The sequence below is a fragment of the Elgaria multicarinata genome, chromosome 2 (assembly GCF_023053635.1).
Source record: "Elgaria multicarinata webbii isolate HBS135686 ecotype San Diego chromosome 2, rElgMul1.1.pri, whole genome shotgun sequence".
NCBI lineage: Eukaryota > Metazoa > Chordata > Lepidosauria > Squamata > Anguidae > Elgaria > Elgaria multicarinata.
This window is the reverse complement of record NC_086172.1, coordinates 50,842,177-50,864,962: the sequence shown is the minus strand read 5'-3', so window position 1 is coordinate 50,864,962 and position 22,786 is coordinate 50,842,177. Positions and strand designations below refer to the sequence as shown.

Sequence of the window (22,786 nt, the reverse complement as noted above, 5' to 3'; positions counted from 1 at the left end):
AATATCTCACATTTTTAGACACCAGCGATGAAGGTACCAGTTTTGTGCAAGACCAATGAGGAGAGGAAGGAATTAAAAATAATAATTTGGCACCTGGAACATTTGTCTGCTGTTGAAGGTGCGCCATTACACAGTTCACTCTGTTTTGTTAGAGGTTTTTAGTGGCATGATTTATTTTATCACTGTTATGGGCTCTTATTAGTAATGAAGGGCTTAGATTTTGACTTGTTATCACCTCTAGCCTCAGTGATAGCATTTGGCTTGTGTTCTTGGTTGATAGTAACAAGAATAAAATGTGGCTCTCTGCAAACACTTCCGCTTGCTGAAATATTCGTAAGCAATGGACATGTTCCTGCTTGTGAGTCCCACATGCCAATAATTATACTGCAAAGGGTTTATGTGTGCACCTGAATTCAAAAGCAGTATGGCTAGTGGCTGAGGTCCTCCCGGATTCTTGGCATGTCGTTCCTGGAGGCGGATATCTATAGTATCTAGGGCTGCAGTGCTTAGTCTAGTCTTTCCCAACATGAGATTCCAGATATTATTGGGTCTCAGCTCTTGCCATCCTGGCTTGGGGGGATGGGAATTGTAGTCCAGCAACATCGGAGAGGGGGCTAGGTTGGGAAAAGATGGTGGGCAGAGTAGTTGTAAGTGGTGGTGGGAAGCAATCTAACAGATCTATCACTCCATAATGAAACACTGCTGGCTTGTGCCAGCCAGGGCAAAAGAGAGGTGGTGTGTGTGTGTGTGTGTAATTGCATTTGCCAGGCTTTCAAGCCTGACAGGTTTTTAAGTTTGTATCCCAGCACCACATCAAAAGCAATGGGGAGGTTGATTAACTGCCTCAACTTCAGGCTGGCATAGCTGAAAGGCTAGGATCAGGCCCCTTTTGGGGAATGGAGTGGCCCACCCCTGGAATTGCCCATTTCATGGCCCTGCACTTGCTACCTGTGGGTCTGTTCAGACAACATGCTAAGCCATGGTTAGGCCGCTAACCCTTTTGCAGCAAGTGGTTAGTGAGCATGTTTAAACCGTGGTTATGTAGTCATCATGGTGAGGAATGGTTCACATGACACACCAAGCCATAATGTTTAGCTCAAAATGTTTAACCACCCTGGCTTAGCGTGTCGTCTGAACAGAGTCCTTGGCAGGAATATTGTCAGTAATTTTCTACCCATGGAGTTCTCTGTGGGCTCAGCAGAGGTCTCTCTGGGGGTAAAAGAGGCTGGCTGAGCGGCATCTCCATCAAATCCAAAACCCTTCCAAGTGGCAGCATTAGGGTTTAGGATTGTCCTCTCAGTCAATTAATCAGTTAGGTTAATCAAATACAAATATTTTAATGGTCACCGATTATTTTTTAACTAGCAGATTTTTAAAACGTTTTTTATTTTAATACAAGAATTTACAAAAAAAAAAAAGCAGGAGGCGGCAGGATCCATCTTAGAAGTGTTGTTCCCCTTTCTCTCTTCCACAATAAGCTGTAAGAAATGAAAAGGCTGCACTACTGCAGTAGGCCTGCTGATTTTGCCTTGAGAAATGCATCAAACAAAAGTTGCACAGTTTTTCATAGGGATCTTTAATAGCTTTCATCCAAGAGGTGTGGTAATTAGAACAATTTGTTAAAAGGTGGAACTCTTTTGCTCTTCATACTCGCAAACAATGGCTTATCCGAGTGCAGCTGATGGTAGGATTTGATAAGCTTGTCTTCCTCATTCCCCAGTTAATCTTCTGCTAGCATGCAAAGCCGCACCTGTTGCCACATGAAAACCAGTTCTGTGATTCCTGGCTGAGACTTGCAGTGCTGTGCTGGAGCAAACATGCTTAAAACAAATGGAGTTTTTGCCCGTGGGTTGGTACTGGGTTGGGGCCACATGGCTGGGAAGCATGACTGTGATTATATTGAGGAGAGACCTTTGCTCAGTGATATTGGCAGGCCGCCTGCTTTGCATGCAGAAGGTCGTGAGATTAAATCTCTGGCACCTCTGGTTGAAATGTCAGGAGAGCAGGTGATCTGAATGGTCTCTGGAAAGCCTCAGGCTGCCTTTCCCCCTCCAGATTGTTATTTATTAATTAATTTATTTATTACATTTATATCCCATCTTTTTCCCTTCAGGGAACCCCACGCGACTTACATAATTCATCTCTCCTCCATTTTCTCTCACATCAACTCTGTGCAGTAAGTTAGGCTGAGAGCCAGTGAATGGCCCAAATGAGCTTCATGGCCAAATGAGGGCTAAACACTCCAACTGCTACACCGCACTGTTTTGGACTGCAAACTCCATCAGCCCCAGTCAGCGTGGTTGCTAATCAGGGATGATGGGAGTTGTCATACAAAACAACTACAGAGCACCAGGATGGGATGGGCTGGAATAGACACAACTGGGCTAGGTGGACTAATTGTCTGGCCTTTATAGGCAGCTTCCAGTGATCCTGAGTCTGGAGGAGAGATGTGCTGTTTTCACGACACAGCAAAGATCAGCCATGACAATCTGGTCTCTCTTGACTATATAAAGATACATTCTAATAGGAAAATGTCATAGGGGAGACTTTATGTGGTCAGCATAGATGGCATTCCTTATTTCTCTCTTCCAGGAGAGGTCTTTCGCCTGATTTGGAGGCATTAACTATAAAAATATAACTTTTATATTATGGTTTTATACTGTTGTTTTATACTTTGAATGGTTTTAATTTTTGTGAACCGCCCAGAGAGCTCCGGCTATTGGGTGGTATAGAAATGTAATAAATAAATAAATAAATGAAAGGGATATTAATAATAATAATAATAATAATAATAATATTAGAAGTACCATGTGTTTTCAGCATAACTGTATGCTTGACAGGTGTGCTCTCTGAGTGCTGCTACCACCATCTCTCTGGGTGAATAGTTTTCAAGGGAGATGTTTCTGGTTTTGTGCCTCACAAAGTCCTAGCAGCCTAGGACCCATTGCTTGTAGTGCAAATGAAGAAGTGGGACTTGACGATCTTGATCAAGATCACCAAGGTGTCATAGACCCATGGATGATATTGGACGTCACATACAAGTTATATTAGAAATGGTGAAAGAACACAAGAAGAGCTTGCTGGATCAGACTTAAGGCCTATCTAGTCTTGCCTTCTGTTCCCATAGCAGCTAATCAAGCAGATGCCTCTGGGAAGCCCATAAGTAGAGCATGAGTGCAGGAGCCCCCTCCTGCTCATGTGTCCCAGCATCTGGCCTACAGAGGCATGTTGCCTCTGATAATTGAGGTAATACATGGCCATCATGGCTAGCAGCCACTGATAGTCTTATCATCCATGAATAAGCATGTCACCCAAAAACACAGGGGACGGAAACAGAAAGGGTGATTGACAGCAGGCCTACTTCTCACTGCATTGTTAAACTAGGGTATGGAGTGTGCCATTTCAAACTGTAGGTGGGGGTGGACTCACGTGGTTGAATGCTTGTCAATACAATAAATAAATAAATACATAAAACCTATTGCATATAGAAAATTAATGTTTGGGCAAAAGTTCTAGTGCCGTTTTCTCTCTAGGGCTTTATAGGGGATGTTTCTGAATGGCTGAGCATTCAGCCATGTGAGCCCCCATCTGACTCTCAAGTGGTACAGCCCAGATACATATTTACCACCTTAGTGAAAACTAGGCCAAAGCTTAATAATCCCTTCTGCAAACAGTACACATGATTTTCCTGGAGCTGACTGTTGTTGGGTGAATAACCAGTCCTAAGGATACAGTACATGTTCCTCTTCTTGCATGACTTGGTACGTTATGGACATGAATAAATTGGCTTTTTTTCCCTTTCCTCTTGTCTCTGCCATAAGTACACCGCATAATTCATTGTTAATGCTCTTTTGTGATTCTGAGGTTATTTTCCTTGCTGTGGAGCTTTTATTCTTATATGCTTCCATTCTAAGAATGTTAACTCATCATCATTATCATCATCATCATTATTAAATATATTTGGTTTATAGTTGTGTGGTCTTCTAATCTTTGGAAATGGGAAAGGAGTGGGGAGTCAAAATGGGTCTTAAAACGTGTGAAGAACTCTGTGGGAGGTTTCAGTAGTTGCTTTTTTTCTTGTATTTGTACAATAATACAGGACTTCTACTGTAGGACAAAAATATGTGTGGTGTTGAGGCTAATTCTGACCCACCTTTTCTTTTTTAAAACAAGACGTCTAGAAGGTAGGTAAGTTAGTTCTAACATAACAAAGGAAGAAGATATTGATGGCCTGCAATTCCTAGAATTCTTACAATTTCTCTCTGAAGAAAGCTCGTAGAAATTAAATAGTAGTGTAATAAAGGAGAGTAATATCCAGATCTCACTGCATGTTTTAGAAGTGTTGTATAAATAAAGGATCTGCTTCCTGGTTTAAACTTTGCGATTGTAAGAACTTGGAAATTTAGACTATAAGCTTTTTTGAGCAGGAACCTGTCTTATGCTCACATTACATTCTAAAGCATCAAACGATGCTAATTTTCACGATTACAGAGAAAAATTGTTGCTCCATACCCGTTCTTCTTACATTGGCTCAGAGTTTCAATTAGTTGAAAAACCTGGATTGCACATGAAGAATAAATGAACTAGAGCTAGAACATAAAAATAAGTTGTATGTATCTGTTAAAAATTAGAATTGTATGTATCTGTTAAAATTAGAGCTTTCCTTTGCCGAGTCTAGTTGCTGCCTGGGAAGAAAAGCTATACAGCTATTGCCAGTGTGTTTGAATTGTTGGATGGCATTTTGTAGCATATGTATAAAATCTAGCAGATCCGATTATTGTGGCTTGTTCAGTAGAAAAACTGATAGTGGAAGATTCTGGCATTTTACCAACGGCCCTTTAGAGACATTTATTAGCATTAGAACATATGCGAGAAACAATGCTAATAGAAGAAACGGGAACACTGATTGGATCCTGTAGAACCTCATCCTGCATTTTTCTGATGGCCAGGTCTACACCAAGCAGGACATGACACTTTGAAAATGGTTTGAAAACTGTATATGGAGTATATCCTGGCCCCCAACAGCTGCCATTACTGTTATAAACCATTTTAAAACAGTAATGTAGATCCTGCTGATGTCTAATTTATTCTGTTGGGATTGGGGAAATGGATGCAAAGATGTGAAGGCCCAGGGGTGGTGGGGACTGGTATTCTCCCCCCCATCCCCACCCCGAAGATTAAAAAACAATGTTTTTTGGGGAAAACATTTTTAAAATCCCTCCTATGAAATATTTGTTTTCTTTTGGAATCAGTGAAATGCTTTTTAAGGCAAGGTTTTACTCACTCAAAATGTGTAGTATGAAGATAGTCTTATATTCAATATATAGAGCTTTAAGGAATAATCCACATGTGTATTGTAACATATACAACACTAAGTTATAGTTAGCCACCATTTGGTGGAAAGGTGGGATATAAAGTAAGTAAATGTAGTAATTCAGCCTTCCCCAACCTGGGGCTCTCCAGATGTGTTGGGCAGGATCTACACTACTGTTTAAAAGTGCTTTATAACAGTTATAAAGCGCTTTAACTGCTTTAAAGCGCTATAAAACTGTTATAAAGCGCTTTAAAGCAGTAGTGTAGATCCGGCCTTGGTCTAAAACTTCTATTATCCCCAGCTGGCATGGCCACCTCCTAATCCAAGATTCATTTCTGCTGTCATGTTCACGACAAGAGCATACCGGGCCTTCATTTCTTGTAAATTTCTGTTTGCCTTCTTCTGGTGACCTTAGCAGAAGCAAATACCCTGTATCTGCTTTCTTTTTGCTTGTACATAACTAAAGCTTTAATCCTATACACAGTTATCTGGGAGTAAGACTCATTGATCTTTATGGGGCTTACATCTGAGTAGATATTTATAGGATTGCGTTCTAAGGCATTTATATTTTTGAGGCTGCAATCTTACACGTGCTTACCTACGGGTAACTTCCACTAAACAGAGAGGGCCTTACATCTGAATAAGCATGCATAGGATTGATCTGTAAATGTCATAAATAAACAGCATCGTACAATTGTGTATGCCAATTAGATTATGCATTTTTTTGTGTTAAAGCAATACAGTCAGTTTGGGTTTGATCAGAAAATAGATATTACATATATTTCAAATATTCCCTAGACATTTGTTTTAAAGTTTCTCAAAATCAACTCTGAACAAATCTGCCCCCTCCTTCAACTTCCCTTTCCTGTTGCCGGAACAATGGTTAGGGGAAAGAATTAATAGAGCACTGTTCTTCCAGTGCCTCCAACAGCTCTTGCCTCAACAGGAACGCCCCTCCCCTCCCCTCCCCTCCTAAGTGTTTAGCTGCAAGTCTCTATGGTTTTTTGGGGTGTGTGGGGTGATTCTAGTTCTGATTGCAGTGGGATGGGGCAAAATAAGTCTCCCTCCCCACGTGCTGTGTTCCTGGTAATGATTATGCTTCCCTGTTCTGTGCATCTAATTAAAAAAAAAAAAGGAGACAGAGCTACATGCTACATATGAAATGTATAATGTAATTTGACCTAAGTTCTAAGGTCTGGGAGGTCTTAATTTCTGGGTGGCAGGTGTGGCAGTAGAAATATCTGATGGATGGAGGAGAGGAGTAGAAATGTCTCCCAGTAAGCATTTGTCTCTTTGCTGCCACCACCTGTCAGGCCACGTGATACTGTTGACAGCACCTGGCATCCCTAGATGTATTTCTGTGAGGGCACTATCATCCACACGCATAGTGAATTTTGTACTGCCCAATAGTCAAGGCTGTCTGGGCACTTTGAGAATCATTATGATTGAAAGACAATATAGAGATAATGGCTCCGTTGAGACAACACGCTAAACCATGCTGTTTAACCACAAAATGGTTAATGCATTCCATTAACCATTTTGTGGTTAAGCAGCATGGTTTAGCGTGTTGTCTGAACGGGGCCATTGTAGATAAATAAATCTGTCATGATGGGAGCATCATTTTTGAGACCACTGAGACCTTCAACCATTCACATTTTGTTTTGGCAATTTTACCACAGTTGCCAAGGTTTTACCCCTAAGTTAGTCTTCCCCAGCCTGTTGCCCTCCAGATGTTTGTGACTTCCATTAGCCCCAGTCAGCATGGCCAATGGCCAGGAAGTCTGGGACTTGTAGCACAAACCATCTGCAGGGCAGCTAACTGGGGAAGGCTGCCCTGAGTCCTGCTAATAATCAGACACAACATTCTTCAACATTCTTCAACATTCTTCATTCTTTGGAATGAAACCCCGTAGCTCCTCAGTCAGCAAAGGTGAATATTCTACCCTGGGCTCCTTGGAAAAAGGGTCAAATCCAAATATGCTTTCACAGCTCTTGTGGATACCATTATATGCACATTTGTTAACTCTCTTCTCCCTCTGTCTCAATTTTCTTGTTAATAGTTTAGATAAGTGCTCTGTCCTGACCCTGTAACACGGTAAACTTTCTTGTTTTCATTTCTCCCCTTAGAATTAAAAAATGGCATTTCGAAAGGCGGTAAAAGGAACTATCCTTGTTGGAGGAGGTGCTATAGCGACTGTTTGGGGCCTCTCACAACTTTCTCAGTATAGAAGAAAGCACGTAAGTAGTGTTGTTGTTGTTTTTAAAAAATGTACTTAAACCTTATTTATTTACTTGTTTTGTACCCCAAATTTCTACTAAGAAAAATGGCACACTAGGCTGCTAGCTTGCAATCATAAATAAAACTTCATTAAAACAATGATCTTGTACATACGGTGCAACTTGTGCGTGGAACCCCTCCCCTCCTCCCTGAAATGAATTTTGGTAGCCTTCACGTGGTTTCTGCAATGCATGGAGTCACCAAGGATCGACAGTGAATGGGACCAGGTTTAGAGGAAAGCTTTGAGATGAAGCTGGAGAAGGGGAACTGTTTCATCCCCGCAGTTGTGCTGTGCGTCAGAGGCCCTCTGAACACTTGGAATGATCCCACCCCCTCTAGTTTCAAGCCTCAAGCTGGTGAGGGAAGCAAGGAATTGTTCCTTATCTGGGATAGGAGTCTGACATTCCTCCACCCTTCCATCTCAGTTTTGGGTTAGCTACCAAAGCTAGCCAAAATTTGTATGTAGGCTTGGGATGACTTAATTTTCTACATTTTTGAGGGGAAACATGGAGTTTGAAGTCACTTGTGGAAAATGATACTATCTCTGTGAAAGCTTGCACCATATTTAGACGAAGGGCCTAACGAGAGTAACATGATTTTTATGCCTCCTATTTATTCTATCTCTCACATCCATTGTGCAGTGCTGTTGCCTTGAACCTATTGCCTTCACACACAATACAGGGCAGCAGGTGGAATATAACTGGAGGAATTTGACTCAGAGAAGGACAGCCCATTTACGGTGTTGACATATCTAAGCTGTGGGCATGTCTGGCAGCCGAACTGTCCTCTTTTTTAATAATTCCTGCCAATCACATAGATGACAGGGCGAAAGACCGCTGCGACTGCAAGACGCAAGAAGGGAAGTTGCCCCAAGACTCACTCTAATTGGCTACCCGGTGCAAGCAGTCTTGGGTTTTTTCTAAATGAGTCTTTTCAACACTCACTAGCACTGAGAGAAGACATAATTCAATTAGCATGCATACAGATTGTATCTTATATCCCCTAGAAACATTTCATTTACTCTGTAACAAGCTGGCTTTCAGTAGTGTGCCCTTCACCCCTCTTTTTGGGGAAGCTGCAGTGTGGATTCTCTGCTGTGGCAGCCATGTTAGCTTGAAAAAGGAAGCAAAACTTTGTTATTGTCAACACAATTTTAATGGAGAATTCCGGAAGGGAAGAGTTCAGCCTTGTCAGACAAGGGCTAAAAGTGTTGAGGGGATGTGGGGGTTCACACAAGTCCACCCTCAGCGTCCCCACCTGCTCAGTCCTCACCTGAGCAGGTTGAGAGGGGGGAAGGTCTGAATGTGGGCGTGCATTGTGAGGAACCCTGCTTCATCGTCATAGTATCTGCGTACTTTATCCTGCTTAGCTGCTGCTTACGCCTTCTGTCATGATTTCCATGTTGAGTTTCCTTGCACACAAATCATTCTGTGCCTCTCTTCCTCATGCTTCTTACAACCGCATTGCTTCTGATTCAGAAATCATATTCTGAAACAACCCTCTCCCACACAGAAGAAAGTAGACAACCAAAGGCAGCTGATGTCAAATAAGCCAGTTTGCTTAAACTAACAATTTGCAACAAGCTACTGTAACTGGAGAGCTTGATTTTGTCTTTGGGGCATGGGGACCCTTTTTATCCATTTGAGAAATGAGGTAGAAGGCCATTACCACTTCTTAGGGAGCAATTGGGACTTGCTGTACAAGACACCAAATGTGCCTCCTTATGTGAATATGCTCTTAGTGGCAAAACATTCGTTATTGTCATTTTCATACTACGGTGGGGTGGGTAATATGTGGGCCTCCAGATGTTGTTGGACTACAACTCCCAGTCCCAGCCACCATAGCCAATGATGAGGGATGATGGGATTTGCAATTCAACAACATCTGGAAGGTCACACATTTCCTACCCTTGGTTTATAGGTGGATCCAGCTTTAGTCACGCTTGGAGTAGACACATTGAAATGAGTGGGACTTAAGTTAGTCATGACTAGTTTAAGTCTCATTGTTTTAAATGGGCCTACTGTGACTAAGTCTGGATCCTACCCTATATATAGACTGGTTTAAGGAATGGGAAGTGACAAAACAAATAGACAAGGGGGCTGCCTATATGGCGGTGGGTTGCTACCGCGATAAGTAAACCCCTACATTTTTGCTGCGTCATGCCGGAGGCTAATCCTGACGCACAGTGGAAGTGCAGTGGCTCTGGCAGCAGCCCTGCCCCCTGTGCTCTGCCCGGGTGAACGGCGACTAATCAGGGGTTGCCATCCGTGCGGCCATGCCTCCGCATTGAGGATGTAGCAGGGTTAGATGGCAGAAGGGCCGTGTTTGCTTTGCTCCACCCTGAAAAGTTGGGTTGAGTCCCCAACTTTTAAAATGCAGAGTGTCTCTGGAAAGTCCCATGATGGCTTCCATGGAGTCATGTCGGGCTTCCAGAATGTATAGACAGCCCCAAGGACAGCTGTTGTGAATATGTGGCAACAGGAAATACTTTGCTTTGCCTTGATGTTTGAGTTAAGTTACATGAATACTGTCTTGAGGTTAATGGTGGCCGGCATTAATATTTCATATTGTACACATGGACAATATGTTGGATAGTATGTTGGACTTACTATCTTCCTGGTTAGTGACTATTTCATAAACTGGAAATATTTAAGATTTTCCTGGTGTTCTTCTCCCCCCACCCCCATTTTAAGTTCATTTGTGAGGTCTAGGATGAATCTGGATGAGCATTGTATTGTATTGTAGATGTGTTGGACTGCAAGTCCCATAATTCCTGGCCAGCATGCCAGTGGTGGCTGGGAATTATGGGGTTTGAAGTCCAACATTCCCGGAAGGCACCAGGTTGGGGAAGGCTGGGTTACAACTAAGTCTCTGGCCTGATTCATACTATTAGCTGCTCTACCCTGTGTTCCTGGGGACATGCTAGTCTGAAAGATGTAATGTTTGAGCTAGAGCAGCCATGTCAACAGCCACCATTTTCGTAGAGCAGTTTGCATGAACATAGTGAGTTTTCCCTTGGATTCATGCAAATCTCTGCTAGAAGATGGCAGTTTCTATGGTCACTCCAGGCCAGACCTTCCTTCTTCTAGACCACCACATCAGCTTGAGCAATTGAACTGTCTCTAAAACAGCCTGTAATCTTTGAAGCATTTTTCAGGACTTGGGCTTAGCTGTGGTACTTTTGAAGGGAAATGATATGACGGTATCTCCTGTAAAAAATGGTATGGCTCCCTATATCTTTTCAAGGCATTGCTGTTCGAGTTCCATAAGGATAGGGGGGGAATGTAAGATCTTCCATTTCATTCAGGCTGGTCCCTGTCCATTAGAGACGTGAAGGCCTGGAATAAAACCAGAAAAAAAAGGGGAATCCCCACAAATATTTAAAGAAGAAAAATCCTCATTCTCCTCCCACCCCGGGCATTTTTTAAAGAAATTGTGGGAAATAAGGTTTATTCTCTCTCTCTCTCTCTCTCTCTCTCTCTCTCTCTTTCTCTTTCTCTCTCTCTCTCTCTCTCTCTCTCTTATACACACACACACACACACACAATTTGGTTTACCCATTCCTTCACATCTCTAGTCCAGAGACATTGATATAAGCACCACAGCACAATCCTATGCATGTCTACTCAGGAGTCAGTCCCATTGCATTAAGTGAGACTTAGGCCTTAGCTAGACCTAAGGTTTATCCCTGGATCGTCCTGGGGTCATCCCTGTTCATGTAAATGACACACAGGGGATCCCGGGAACAGGCAGGGACGATCCCAGGACGATCCCTGGATAAACTTTAGGTCTAGCTATGGTCTTACTCCTAGGTAAATATTGCAGCCCCAGTCAGGTTTCTATGACTTTTTCTCTTTTACAGCTAGAAGAAAAGACTATGAATTGGCGTATGTGAACATGGTAATGTAGGGCAATAGTAAATACCACTGGTGTGAAGCTTGGTAGTCTAAATCCCTTTGCTGCTAGTGAACTGTGTGTGTGGTTTGCCACCTGTCCTCCATGTCTGTCTTTTAATATCGTGCTCCATACCGATAGCAACTAGCATGGTATCATATTCAGTGTACACAGCCGAAATGCAGACATGGCTACTTAGAAGTCAGTTATGTTTGTGGCTTGGCATAGGGCCAGCTAAGCTGCTGCTTCCAAACATGAAGTCAAGTTTATGAAAAGATATTGCTGAATACTTTTTAATACCATTATGTCTTCCTGTTCTACCATTGTGGAAGAACATGGCAAAAATATATATTTCCAATCAGCCCACAGAGTTCATATATAACCCCACTAATAGGTATAGAATACAGGGTAGCAAAAATGTAGGATTTCACCCACAGATTCTTGAGGATCACACTTGCCTGTCACTGCCACAAACAGACTCTGAAAGCAGAGAGAACTTGGAAAGTATGAAAGGAAAAACATAGAAGATTAAAAATAAGGTGGTTTTTTTTTTGAGGAAACCCCCCCCCCATTCTTTAAAGCAAGTATTATTTCGATTTCAATGTACCGAGTTATTTCAAGGAAGGGATGGGGAACATGTGGCCCTCCAGATGTTGTTGAACTGCAATTCCCAGCATCCTTTGCGGTTGACTATGCTGGCTAGGGCTGATGGGTGTTGAGCTAACACATTTCAGAAGAAAAATGTTTTGGAATAAAAGCGGAGCATCCACTACTTATAGTTTGGCATCCGCCAGATAGCTTGAAAAAAGGTATGGTAGCTTTTATGTTTTGTTTTTAAATTTGTTTGAGGAATTGTACATTTTTAATATGTGTTTATTGTACATCATAGAATCATAGAATAGCAGAGTTGGAAGGGGCCTACAAGGCCATCGAGTCCAACCCCCTGCTCAATGCAGGAATCCACCCTAAAGCATCCCTGACAGATGGTTGTCCAGCTTCCTCTTGAATGCCTCTGGTGTGGGAGAGCCCACAACCTCCCTAGGTAACTGATTCCATTGTCGTACTGCTCTAACAGTCAGGAAGTTTTTCCTGATGTCCAGCCGGAATCTGGCTTCCTTTAACTTGAGCCGTTATTCCGTGTCCTGCACTCTGGGAGGATCGAGAAGAGATCCTGGCCCTCCTCTGTGTGACAACCTTTTAAGTATTTGAAGAGTGCTGTCATGTCTCCCCTCAATCTTCTCTTCTCCAGGCTAAACATGCCCAGTTCTTTCAGTCTCTCTTCATAGGGCTTTGTTTCCAGACCCCTGATCATCCTGGTTGCCCTCCTCTGAACACGCTCCAGCTTGTTTGCGTCCTTCTTGAATTGTGGAGCCCAGAACTGGACGCAATACTCTAGATGAGACCTAACCAGGGCCGAATAGAGAGGAACCAGTACCTCACGTGATTTGGAAGCTACACTTCTATTAATGCAGCCCAAAATAGCATTTGCCTTTCTTGCAGCCATATCGCACTGTTGGCTCATATTCAGCTTGCAGGCTACAACAATTCCAAGATCCTTTTCGTTTGTAGTATTGCTGAGCCAAGTATCGCCCATCTTGTAACTGTGCCTTTGGTTTCTGTTTCCTAAATGTAGAACTTGGCATTTATCCCTATTAAATTTCATCCTGTTGTTTTCAGCCCAGCACTCCAGCCTATGAAGATCACTTTGAAGTTTGTTTCTGTCTTCCAGCTATCCCACCCAATTTTGTGTCATCTGCAAATTTGATAAGCATTCCCTGCTTATCAAAGTAGGAATATTTTTTTTAGTGTGGAGATAACTCATACAAAATGTACATAGGAAAATTATTTATTACATATAAAATACACTGAAGTTGCAATCCAATTTCTTGTCATCAGAAATCCTATTTTTGCAAATTTCTTGCAGAAACTCAACTAACACATGTTGTCTCTGTACTCATGTAGCAGAAACAGATGCTAGTTACTCATTTGGGAAAAGAAGGCTGGCCTCCTTCAGACCATGACTTGAACAGCTTGATGTACCATCCAGTTATAAATAGAGTAGATAGTAGTGTGTGTGTTGGGGGGATGCTGAAACAGGGCTTGAGCATCAGCTAGTTAGTATAATACATTTCAGAGGCAGATCACATCATCTAATGATGCATCTATACTGTAGATTGTACAGTATCTAACCAGTATTAAGATTTGTATTTGTTAACTCAAATTTAAAGAATTATCCTGGAGAAAACATTCTGAAAAGGCTCAGAATAACAACAACAACAACAACAACAACATTTAGCATGTATAATAATAGTAATAACAATAATGATTAGCAATTATCATTTATGACTTGGAACTATTATTATATTAATAATAACGATCAATGCTACTGTTTTTATAATTTGTAACTATTACATTAATAATAACTATCAGTACTACTGTTTTTGAATGTGTGGCAGACAATTTAGAATCTCAGCTGTATGTTATTCTTAGTCTCAATTCTTAACTCAAATCTTAACATTTTTGGCTTTTCATCCTTTCAGGGTCACCTTGCCTCTGTTGAAGCTTCCGAATGTAAGCCCTTACCCATGCTAAACTCCCTCCCTACCAGAGAGAGTCAGCTCCAGGCCCTGCGAGAAACCGGCGAATTTGACGTTCTTATCATAGGTGGAGGTGCGACAGGAAGTGGTTGTGCCTTAGATGCTGTTACCAGAGGTGAGTCCTGCAAAGGCAGAGGTCCTCTGTGTCACATGTCACCAGATCTCTTTTCTTGAGATCTGAATAGGAGTTTTCAATGCAGTTAAAATTACCCCTCCAAATTCTGCTTTCGAGGAAGTGATTGTTTGTAGACAGAGGCTCTGGGACTCTTAGAAGTAATAGTCTGGATGCAGACCAAGCTTAACACATGTAGACTTTAATGACTGTGCTGGCTGGGGATGATGGGAATTGTAGGTTGGTTAAGGTTGGAGTAGCCTGTGATTAATCCAGGACATTTTGAAGTACTGGTTTGGATCAGGGAATATGTCGGTCACAGTAATTACTTATTCAAAATCACCTTGATACTCCAGAACCACATACTTTAGGAAGATGCAGTAGGGGCCCTTTATTTAAGGATGAGAAGATTACAGTTCAGAATGGTAGTTATGCCTTATCTCCTTGTCTTTCCTCAAATTAGAGCTGGCTCCATGTAGAATTCCAATTGTTGCCACAGCTTATAGCTTGTTAACCTAGACTGGGACTCTGCCTTGCCTTCTGAGCTTTCTTGTGGCCTTGAGAATGTGACAGAGAGAGCATTTAAATCAAACATCAGTAGTGTAGCATGATCTTGGTCTATCGCCTGAAACCCTAGTGCTTTTAGGCTCTGGCTTCCTGCCTCCTTCTCAGTTGATTTTATTTTCTGGCGATCCTTGCTGTTTGGTGGCTAAGCAACTGTAAGTGAAATGCGTGAGAGTCGATGTTGCTGATAAACCACAAGTGCATGGCGGCGATTGATCTGCAAGCTGTTCGTATTGCAGTGCATTCCAACCCTTCAGCATTTCTGGAAGTGAGGTATCCTAGCCAGGTGATAGCAAGGTTGGTCTTGCTGGTCATTCTGAAATGAACGGAATGTCGCCATGAAGGACCTTGATGGTGGCCCTTCTCTGCAGCAGCACCCACCATCTGGAAAACCCTTTCTCTCGTGCGGTTTGGGAAGCGGGAAATGTAGCATCATTTAAACGCCTCCTGAAAATACAACTTTTCACAAAGACGTTCCCTGGGCTGTAACTGCTGCTGGTTTTATTTTGGTCTTACATGGTATTTTTAAAATTTTAAAGCTTTATATCATGTTTTGATTTGCTGTATTTTATGGTTTTAATTATGGACTTCCCAGAGAGCCTAAGCTATTGAGCAGTATAAAAATGTAATAAATAAATAAAATAAATAAATAAGGCAGATTAATTTAAATCGAGGCAATTTTAAATCAGAAATTTAAATCACCAAGTAAAAACCAATCAAAATTACTTATTTCAGTCAAGCTTACCATTGAAATTTCATACATTTCCTAAAACAATGATGCATACTAATTAGTTTTAAATGGTCTCCATCTAATTTTAAAATAACATGTTTTAGTGGTTCAATTAAACTATCTCAAAGGGAATATTTTGCATTTTTTTAAAAAAAAAATAGCAGTACAAAGTAGCAAACAACCCATTCCAGCTCCACCCTCTTTTTTTTCTTTTTTGTCATCCACATGGAGAAAACTTGAGGGCCCAGAAGGTTTGGAAGCCAGGACTGCTAGTTATTGGACAGAACATCTTATTTTCATAAGATGAAAAGCAAATGTCACTTCTTTTTGTCTGGAGAGTAAATATTTAGATTTCAAGAACTGAGCAGATTTCAGAACTCGAGTAGTTAAAGAACAACGATTTTGCACGTACACACGCACATCAATAATATCAATTTAAATGTTTAAACATCTGATTTAAATTTTAAATATCTATTTTTTTAAAAAATGTAGATTTATAATAATAATAATAATAATAATAATAATAATAATAATAATAATGATAATAATGATAATGTTCCTTTGTATCCCCACCATATCCCAATGCACATCCCAAAGTTCAGCATAGTGATTCTTTGGCTTGGTCCTCTGATAATGTCCTTTGACTTGCAGAGTCTTCGTCCATTCCATCCGCTTCCAGCGTGTCCACTGTCCACCTTCCCCTTGCTTGGGTTCCATCGTACAGTGCAATTTTCTATGCCCCACCCTGTCAGCAGGTGGACTTATTAAGCCACAGTTTGCACATGTTCCAGAGTTAAGTGAGCTTCCTTCCTTCCTAGCACTGAGCTGTCTGCTGTTCTTTCACACCCATCATTCCTAAGAATACATGGATAAAGGCAATGGTGGAGGAAATGGCTTTCTACGCACTGCAGTAAGAAAAATAGTATTTCCCTCTTCACATGGTTTTGTATCAATAAGGATAGCTTTGTCAAAATATAGGTGTCTTGGCTCGGAATAAAACAACATGAATGAACAAGGATGGTTGAAAGAACATATGACGAAGAGACGAGTCATAACTGAAAGGGGGGGAAGTAAAGTCTGGTCTGAACATCACAACAACCCTGGGTTTTAAAACCCTGGGTTGTTGTGGGCGAGTGTGTGTCCTGGGTTTAACTCTGGGTTCCACCTCTGGGTTTTTTCTCACCTGACAACCCAGAGTTCCTGATTTGCGTCCAATGCTGAACAACCCAGGGATGGAGCGTTCCCACTGTTGTTTAATCCCAGGGTTTAGCTATTGTTTAGCAAGCTATTGCAGTGGAAATGACTGGGCAGTGTACACCAGCATGCTCACTGACAACAGCCCAAGGTTTAAAGAAAACAACCTTGGTTGTCATGGTCTCCGAACTGGGCCACTGTCTCTTGAACAGGTGTGAGCAAACGTCAGGCTTGTGGGGTCTACCTCGCTCTTTACTAGAACTTTGAGATCTACCAAGTGGACCTTTGAGGTCCATCAAGCACATAGAATTAAAGAATTCTGAGCCCAGGAATTTGTTTTGAATACCAGAACTGAATAGAGGTCACCATTGTTCCGCATAAGAATCCATTCCTGGTTAAACCCCTCCCCCCACTCCGTGTTTTTCTTTTCAGCAGTATAATTCAGAGTGGAAGAAAGTCATTTTGTTGTTGCTATTGTAGAACAATTAGGAGTCAGAAATCCGTGCCAATCTACTGCTAATCTTCACTGGCACTGCAGGCAAATAAGGCTTTCCAAGTGTTTAGGATTGGGAATGTTGATTTCTGTCCAAGTTGGTAGAACTAGACAAGAAAGCAACGTTGAAGCCAATCTATATTTATCCTTCTCTTACTATATATGTTGATTGTATCAGTAGTTTTCTGAAGTGTGAAATAATCATAGGCATTTGGTTAATGAATTGTGTATTGTTGCTCTTCATTTGCGGGATTTGCTCTCATATTAAGTTTGATGCTTCACTTAACAAATTTTGCTTTCTCTGTGTTTGATACGTTTTTGCTAAATTATTCCTGATTGTATCCATTAATCTTCAGTCACATTTGACAAAAATAAATTGCTCTGATCTTCTAAAGTTACCAGGAATAATTAGATTTTTTGAGGACACGAAAGTTTAGGGAGACCAAGAGAGGCTAATGTGGCTGCTTATGCTAGACTCTTCTAATAAAGCACTGCAAAATCCTCACACTAACACTGTGGCTAGGGGAGAGCAGAGGATGTTCGTCATCTAGCTCTCTTCAACAGCCACTGTAAGGATCTTGTTGTACCTGTTCTCCTTCCTCCTTCCTGTTTGCCTACTTGCACACGTTTGAGATGTTGCCACATGGAGAGAGCACTGACTTGTCATAGTTGCAGGGCTATGAAAGCAGGGCTTTCAACTTTCTTGAGTTTTTAAGATTGGCGTATAACTTTAGAGATTGCTCTGTAGCTGGGCTTTACGTCCACCCCCGAAGGCTGCACTTCCTTCCCCAAGGTGCTTATCTTAATTGGATTTATTTGGTGAATTACTGCTTTTTATGAAACAGACAAGTAATGGTTTGTTTTTGTGAGCCTGCATCTGATCATCATCTCCTGATAATTCCCTTATTTCACACTGCAATTACTAATGGTTCAGACACACACACACACACACACAGAGGAGTTGACAAGGCATCTCTGTTAAGTTAGCAGTTCGGTGTGAATTGTTATGGTAGCTATGGGCACATCTCTTCCTCAGCTTTAATATGTAAGGCAAGCCTATTGAATGTGCAAACTATGGCCTTAGCTAGATGGGGCGAAATCCTGGGGCGATCCCCAGGATCATCCCTGTGTGTCCACATGACGCACAGGGAATCCTGACATCAGGGAGGGATAATCCCTCCCTTGCCCCGGGATCTCGCCCTACCCTTTGAGCCTGTTTTTTCCACGGTCCCGGGCTGAGCCCGAGACCACGGAATGTGTGGCCGGGTGCCGTGGTTTGTCCAAGTTCCTCGCGAGGAGCTGGGACCCACGCATGGGGCGCAGTGTTCCTCAGGAACACTGTGCCCATCGGGGGTGGGGTGGGGGGAGCGAGGATTTTTTTTTTTAAAAAAAGTACTAACATTTTGCGCATGAGTGCTCTTGCGCATCTTCCCCTTTAAGAAAAAAAAAACCTGAAATGGCGGGCGTGACGCCTCTCCCTCTGAGGTCATCGTTCAATGCATGTGAACAGAGGGGGAGATCTCGTGATAAAAAATATCATGAGATCTTCACCCCTCTGTCCTGCTAGACCAGGTGGGTCTAGCTAAGGCCTATATCTAATGGCTATACTGTTCTTGGCAGCTGAAGACTGTTAGTGAATATTAGAACTGCCTTACTGGATCTCTGATCCAGTCCCTCTAGTCCAGCATCCAGTTTGGATGTTTCTAGAAGGGTGTGATGGCAATAACTCACTTCCTGTGGTTCACCCATAAGATTTGGTTAGGTAATCGAGGGATATAGTCTCTGATTATGGAGATTTCACTTCTAGCTAATCCATGCTACATGTAGAAAGAGTGATACATCAACTTTGAAGTTGCAATATATCACTTAAAATTTTTTCATTGGTCCGTCAGGACTTCTTAGGGCCATACTAAATGTGGTATAGGAGACCCGTGACATCTTTCCTTGCTTAAATCCATTGAAAGGAGGGCCTGCTTGGATCAGAGCTGTAGTGCTGTTGTAGGTTACCATTAAAGTGGGGGAGTAAGACAGGTATAATGTTGTTTCCTGTCTCACCACCACCACCACCACCACCACCTTCTGTGACTACTAGGAGCTTTGGGAGGAGGAATTTAAATGGGGAAATGGCGCAGGGTAAAGATGCAGCGATGCTGATTCAAATCTTCTCCATTGTGACTGCTTTTTCCCCTGCCTGTTCTGCAGGCGCATACTTCGCCTCACCACCTGCATTTGTTCTGCCCTTCTTCTTTGTCTCCTTTCGCGGGGGCTGGGTGGTTGAACCACCTCCGTCTCTGACTCAGCCTCATCAGCGACAGGCAGAGGAAGCAACTGACTGGCCTGTGGCTCCTCCACGGGACCTGCATTCTCCTCCATGGAATGACTCCCTACCAACTGCGCACTGGTCTCTGGTCCGGCTGTGGGGGAGGAAACACCCTCTGCTTCTTCACTACAAGACTGCTTTTAAGGATAGATATCAGGAATCTCCCAAGTGATGCCTGGTCCTTAGAATTTTAGGGATTTGGCCACTCAGGTTAAGGTGTTTGTCATTGTTCAAATCAGAGTGCCAAAGTAATGCCTGTCATGAAAGTGTAAAAGGTGGAACACATGCTGCAGCCATCATTGGGATATTGATGGAGCAGCCATGTTCCTGGCAGCCACTGGTGCTGGGAACTCCTAACGATCCATGTTGTAATCAATTCTAATCATTTTGGGTAGTACAAGAAGCACCTCCTCTGACTTTAGTGCCCGCCCCCCAATGTCTGCTCCTTCTCCTGGGAGCTGCATTTAGGTTTTCCTAGTTTGCTGCTTGTTCTTCTCAGCATGAATACTTGGGTCCCTCATCTCCCTCATGAAGCAAAACTGGGGGTGGGGGTGGGGAATCCCAGATGGAGGACAGGCAGGTGAAGTGGAATCCTCTTTTGGGAGATGGCATTTGACCCAGGCTCAGCCCTGGAGCACGAGGGCTAATAAAAGCCTTTTCGGAAAATCCTTCATAGAAGGCTTCCTGTTTGAGTGTAATGGCTTGCCCATCCTGTTCCACTCTCTGAGATGCTGTCAACTTAATAATAGTAATAACTAAAGAAAACAACTTTAAGGGGCCCTCTTCCTCCTTCCCTCTGAGATCTCATTTACGTTAGAATTTTTTTCCAGTTTAATTATAGAAGGAAACTAGAAAATGTATGAATAATGTAACCAAAAGGCCAAGTTACCCGACAGCCAATGCACAACCTATGCACTCAAATTCTCGTGATGGTTTTTGAACTATTCTTTCCTTTTTTAGGGGGCCAACCTCATTGGCTGCCTCATCGACTTAGATAGGGATTTCCATATTTCTAGATGTACAAGTAATTGTTTCTTAAATCTCTTTTCCCCATTTAGAGTGTGTGCTTATAATATTCACTATTTTTAATACTCAGCCATGACTAGGCAAGAAAGAACTTAATACTGTCATAAAACAATTAATATTTGTTAGTCTATGTGTATATATACAACTTGGCTTTACATTGCTAATGAAGTACATTATATCACTGGGGTTTAAGCCTTGTGTTAATGGGAAAAAATAATCCTCTTGATAGGCATCCAATGTACAATGTCTTAATTTAATAGATGATTTTTTTAGACCTTCAGTTGCATTATCCAGTTATTATTTTAACCCATGTTTGTAAGGGGTAATTAAGACAAATTTTTGTCTTAATTTCTGTTTAGCATTATAAGACAGGTATTGAGTTTTTGCCCATTTTATTTTTCTTAAGAAAAATTAATAGTCAAGACTACAAATAGCACAATGGTGGCTACAGAAATTGCACAATTCCCGTTCCCCCCCCCCCATTGCGTCAATGGTGGCCGTAAAGGCCCCATTCATGCAAGAGCAAAGGCATGAATGGAGTGCTACTAAGGGCCTCGTGAGTGCTCAAGCATGGGTCTGTACTTGCACCACGTGCACCTGAGGGGTCCATCAGACTCCTGGACTCAGGTTCTCGTGACATCCCCAGTTGTAGGTTGTACTCTTTGATGCGCACCAGCTTAGAACGGCACGCAAACCGGTGTTGAAGTGTGCATTATTATGTAAACAACTCGGCTTGCATGGCACATGCAGGGACGGGGTGAAGACATGATGGCTTCTTTTTCCTCCACGTTTGTCTGAACATAATGAGCATATAGCCATTATGACTAGTAGCTAGTGATATAGCCATATCCTCCATAAACTTGTCCAATCCTTTTTTAAAGCCATCTTTAAAGCCATTTAGTGGCCATCACTACATCTTATGTAGCAAATTCCATTACCTATGCGCTCTATTGGAGCATCAGATGATCACTTCCACTTAGAACTGGTGTGCTTACTTGTGGCTCTATGCCTCTGGGTTCCCCTCCATAAGCAGGAGTAGGTATGTGGGTTGAAATACCAATTCTGTACAAGGCATTGCAAGGTAGGTACCAGATTAGCTCTGGGTCGCTAGCCAATTTGTGATATGGTGCTTAGAAATTCCTGGTTTGCTGAGATTCTTGCAAAAAAAGCTGACTCAGTAGATCTTAAGCTGCTCTAGCAAGGCACTTGGATTCTTAAGCAAGTGTGCATAGCCAGGAGCACTTAGTGTAACTTTGGACTTAGTATATGCTCTTTTGCTTTATATTTAGCACTTATACAGGAAAAGAAAAGAATCAAAAGTAGACTACACAGTACTGAAGTCAGCTCACCTCTGAGCTAATGGGAATGTATTCAGAATAACCTTCCTACTATAACTGGAATCCATCCCTCCTCCATCCATAGGCATATACAGAAAGAAAGACAGAAGAACTCATGTTCGTTCTTTCTTTCTTTCTTTCTTTCTTTCTTTCTTTCTTTCTTTCTTTCTTTTTCTCTTTTCCTTTGCTAATCTTCTGTATACAAGAAGTGGTTAAGGTGCATTATAGGACAACCAATCACAGGCCATGGCCAGACCAGGCCTAGATCCTGGGATCATCCCAGGATCATCCCTGTGCATCCAAATGACACACAGGGAATCCTGGGAGCAGGCAGGGACGACCCCTCCATTTACCTGGGATAATCCTTAGGTCTAGCTAAGGCCACATTGTTAGTACTATGAATTGATGCAAGGTTTTTTTAATTGATTTCTCGCTGCCTTTTAATTTATTGAAATGTAAATGCTTTGTTTAAGTTACTGAAACCTTAAACCAGGTGCCTTTTTGATATATTAAAGTAAAGGTAAAATAACTTTTGCTAATTTAATTTTATTAAGTTAATAATCACTCATTGCTGAAAGGTAATGCCAGTTTTTCATACTGTTGTTTCCATTCCTTATTGCAATAAACAGAGACTCTGAACAGCCTAATAAATAATAAATAATAATAATGTTGGTGTGTCTTTAATATGATACCTTGCCAATCTTAAAATTCGCTAAAATTCGCTAATTAATCAGCTAAAACTTTGGTGATTAGACCAATTATTAGTTATTATTATTATTCGAAGCATTTGTACACTGTTCTTCATCAGAAGAAATCTCCCCCAAAAGATCAATAATAAGACAATAATTAAATAATTACTCATTACTAATTAACAATTATAGCTACCCTCATATTTAGCAATGTGATCTGACAAACTGTATGCCTCAT

At 41.8% G+C, this 22,786-nt stretch overlaps 1 protein-coding gene across 2 annotated transcripts in view; it reads left to right on the top strand.

Moving 5' to 3' along the window:
- The window catches only part of GPD2 (glycerol-3-phosphate dehydrogenase 2), a 95,558-nt gene that overhangs the window by 17,286 nt on the left and 55,486 nt on the right, over positions 1-22,786 (top strand). For both annotated transcript variants that reach the window (XM_063116531.1, XM_063116530.1), the window contains exons 3-4: positions 7,442-7,552; positions 14,027-14,198. In XM_063116531.1, the coding sequence (XP_062972601.1) occupies positions 7,451-7,552; positions 14,027-14,198 (274 nt within the window). In that variant the 5' untranslated portion in view covers positions 7,442-7,450. The remainder of the gene's footprint in view (positions 1-7,441; positions 7,553-14,026; positions 14,199-22,786) is intronic.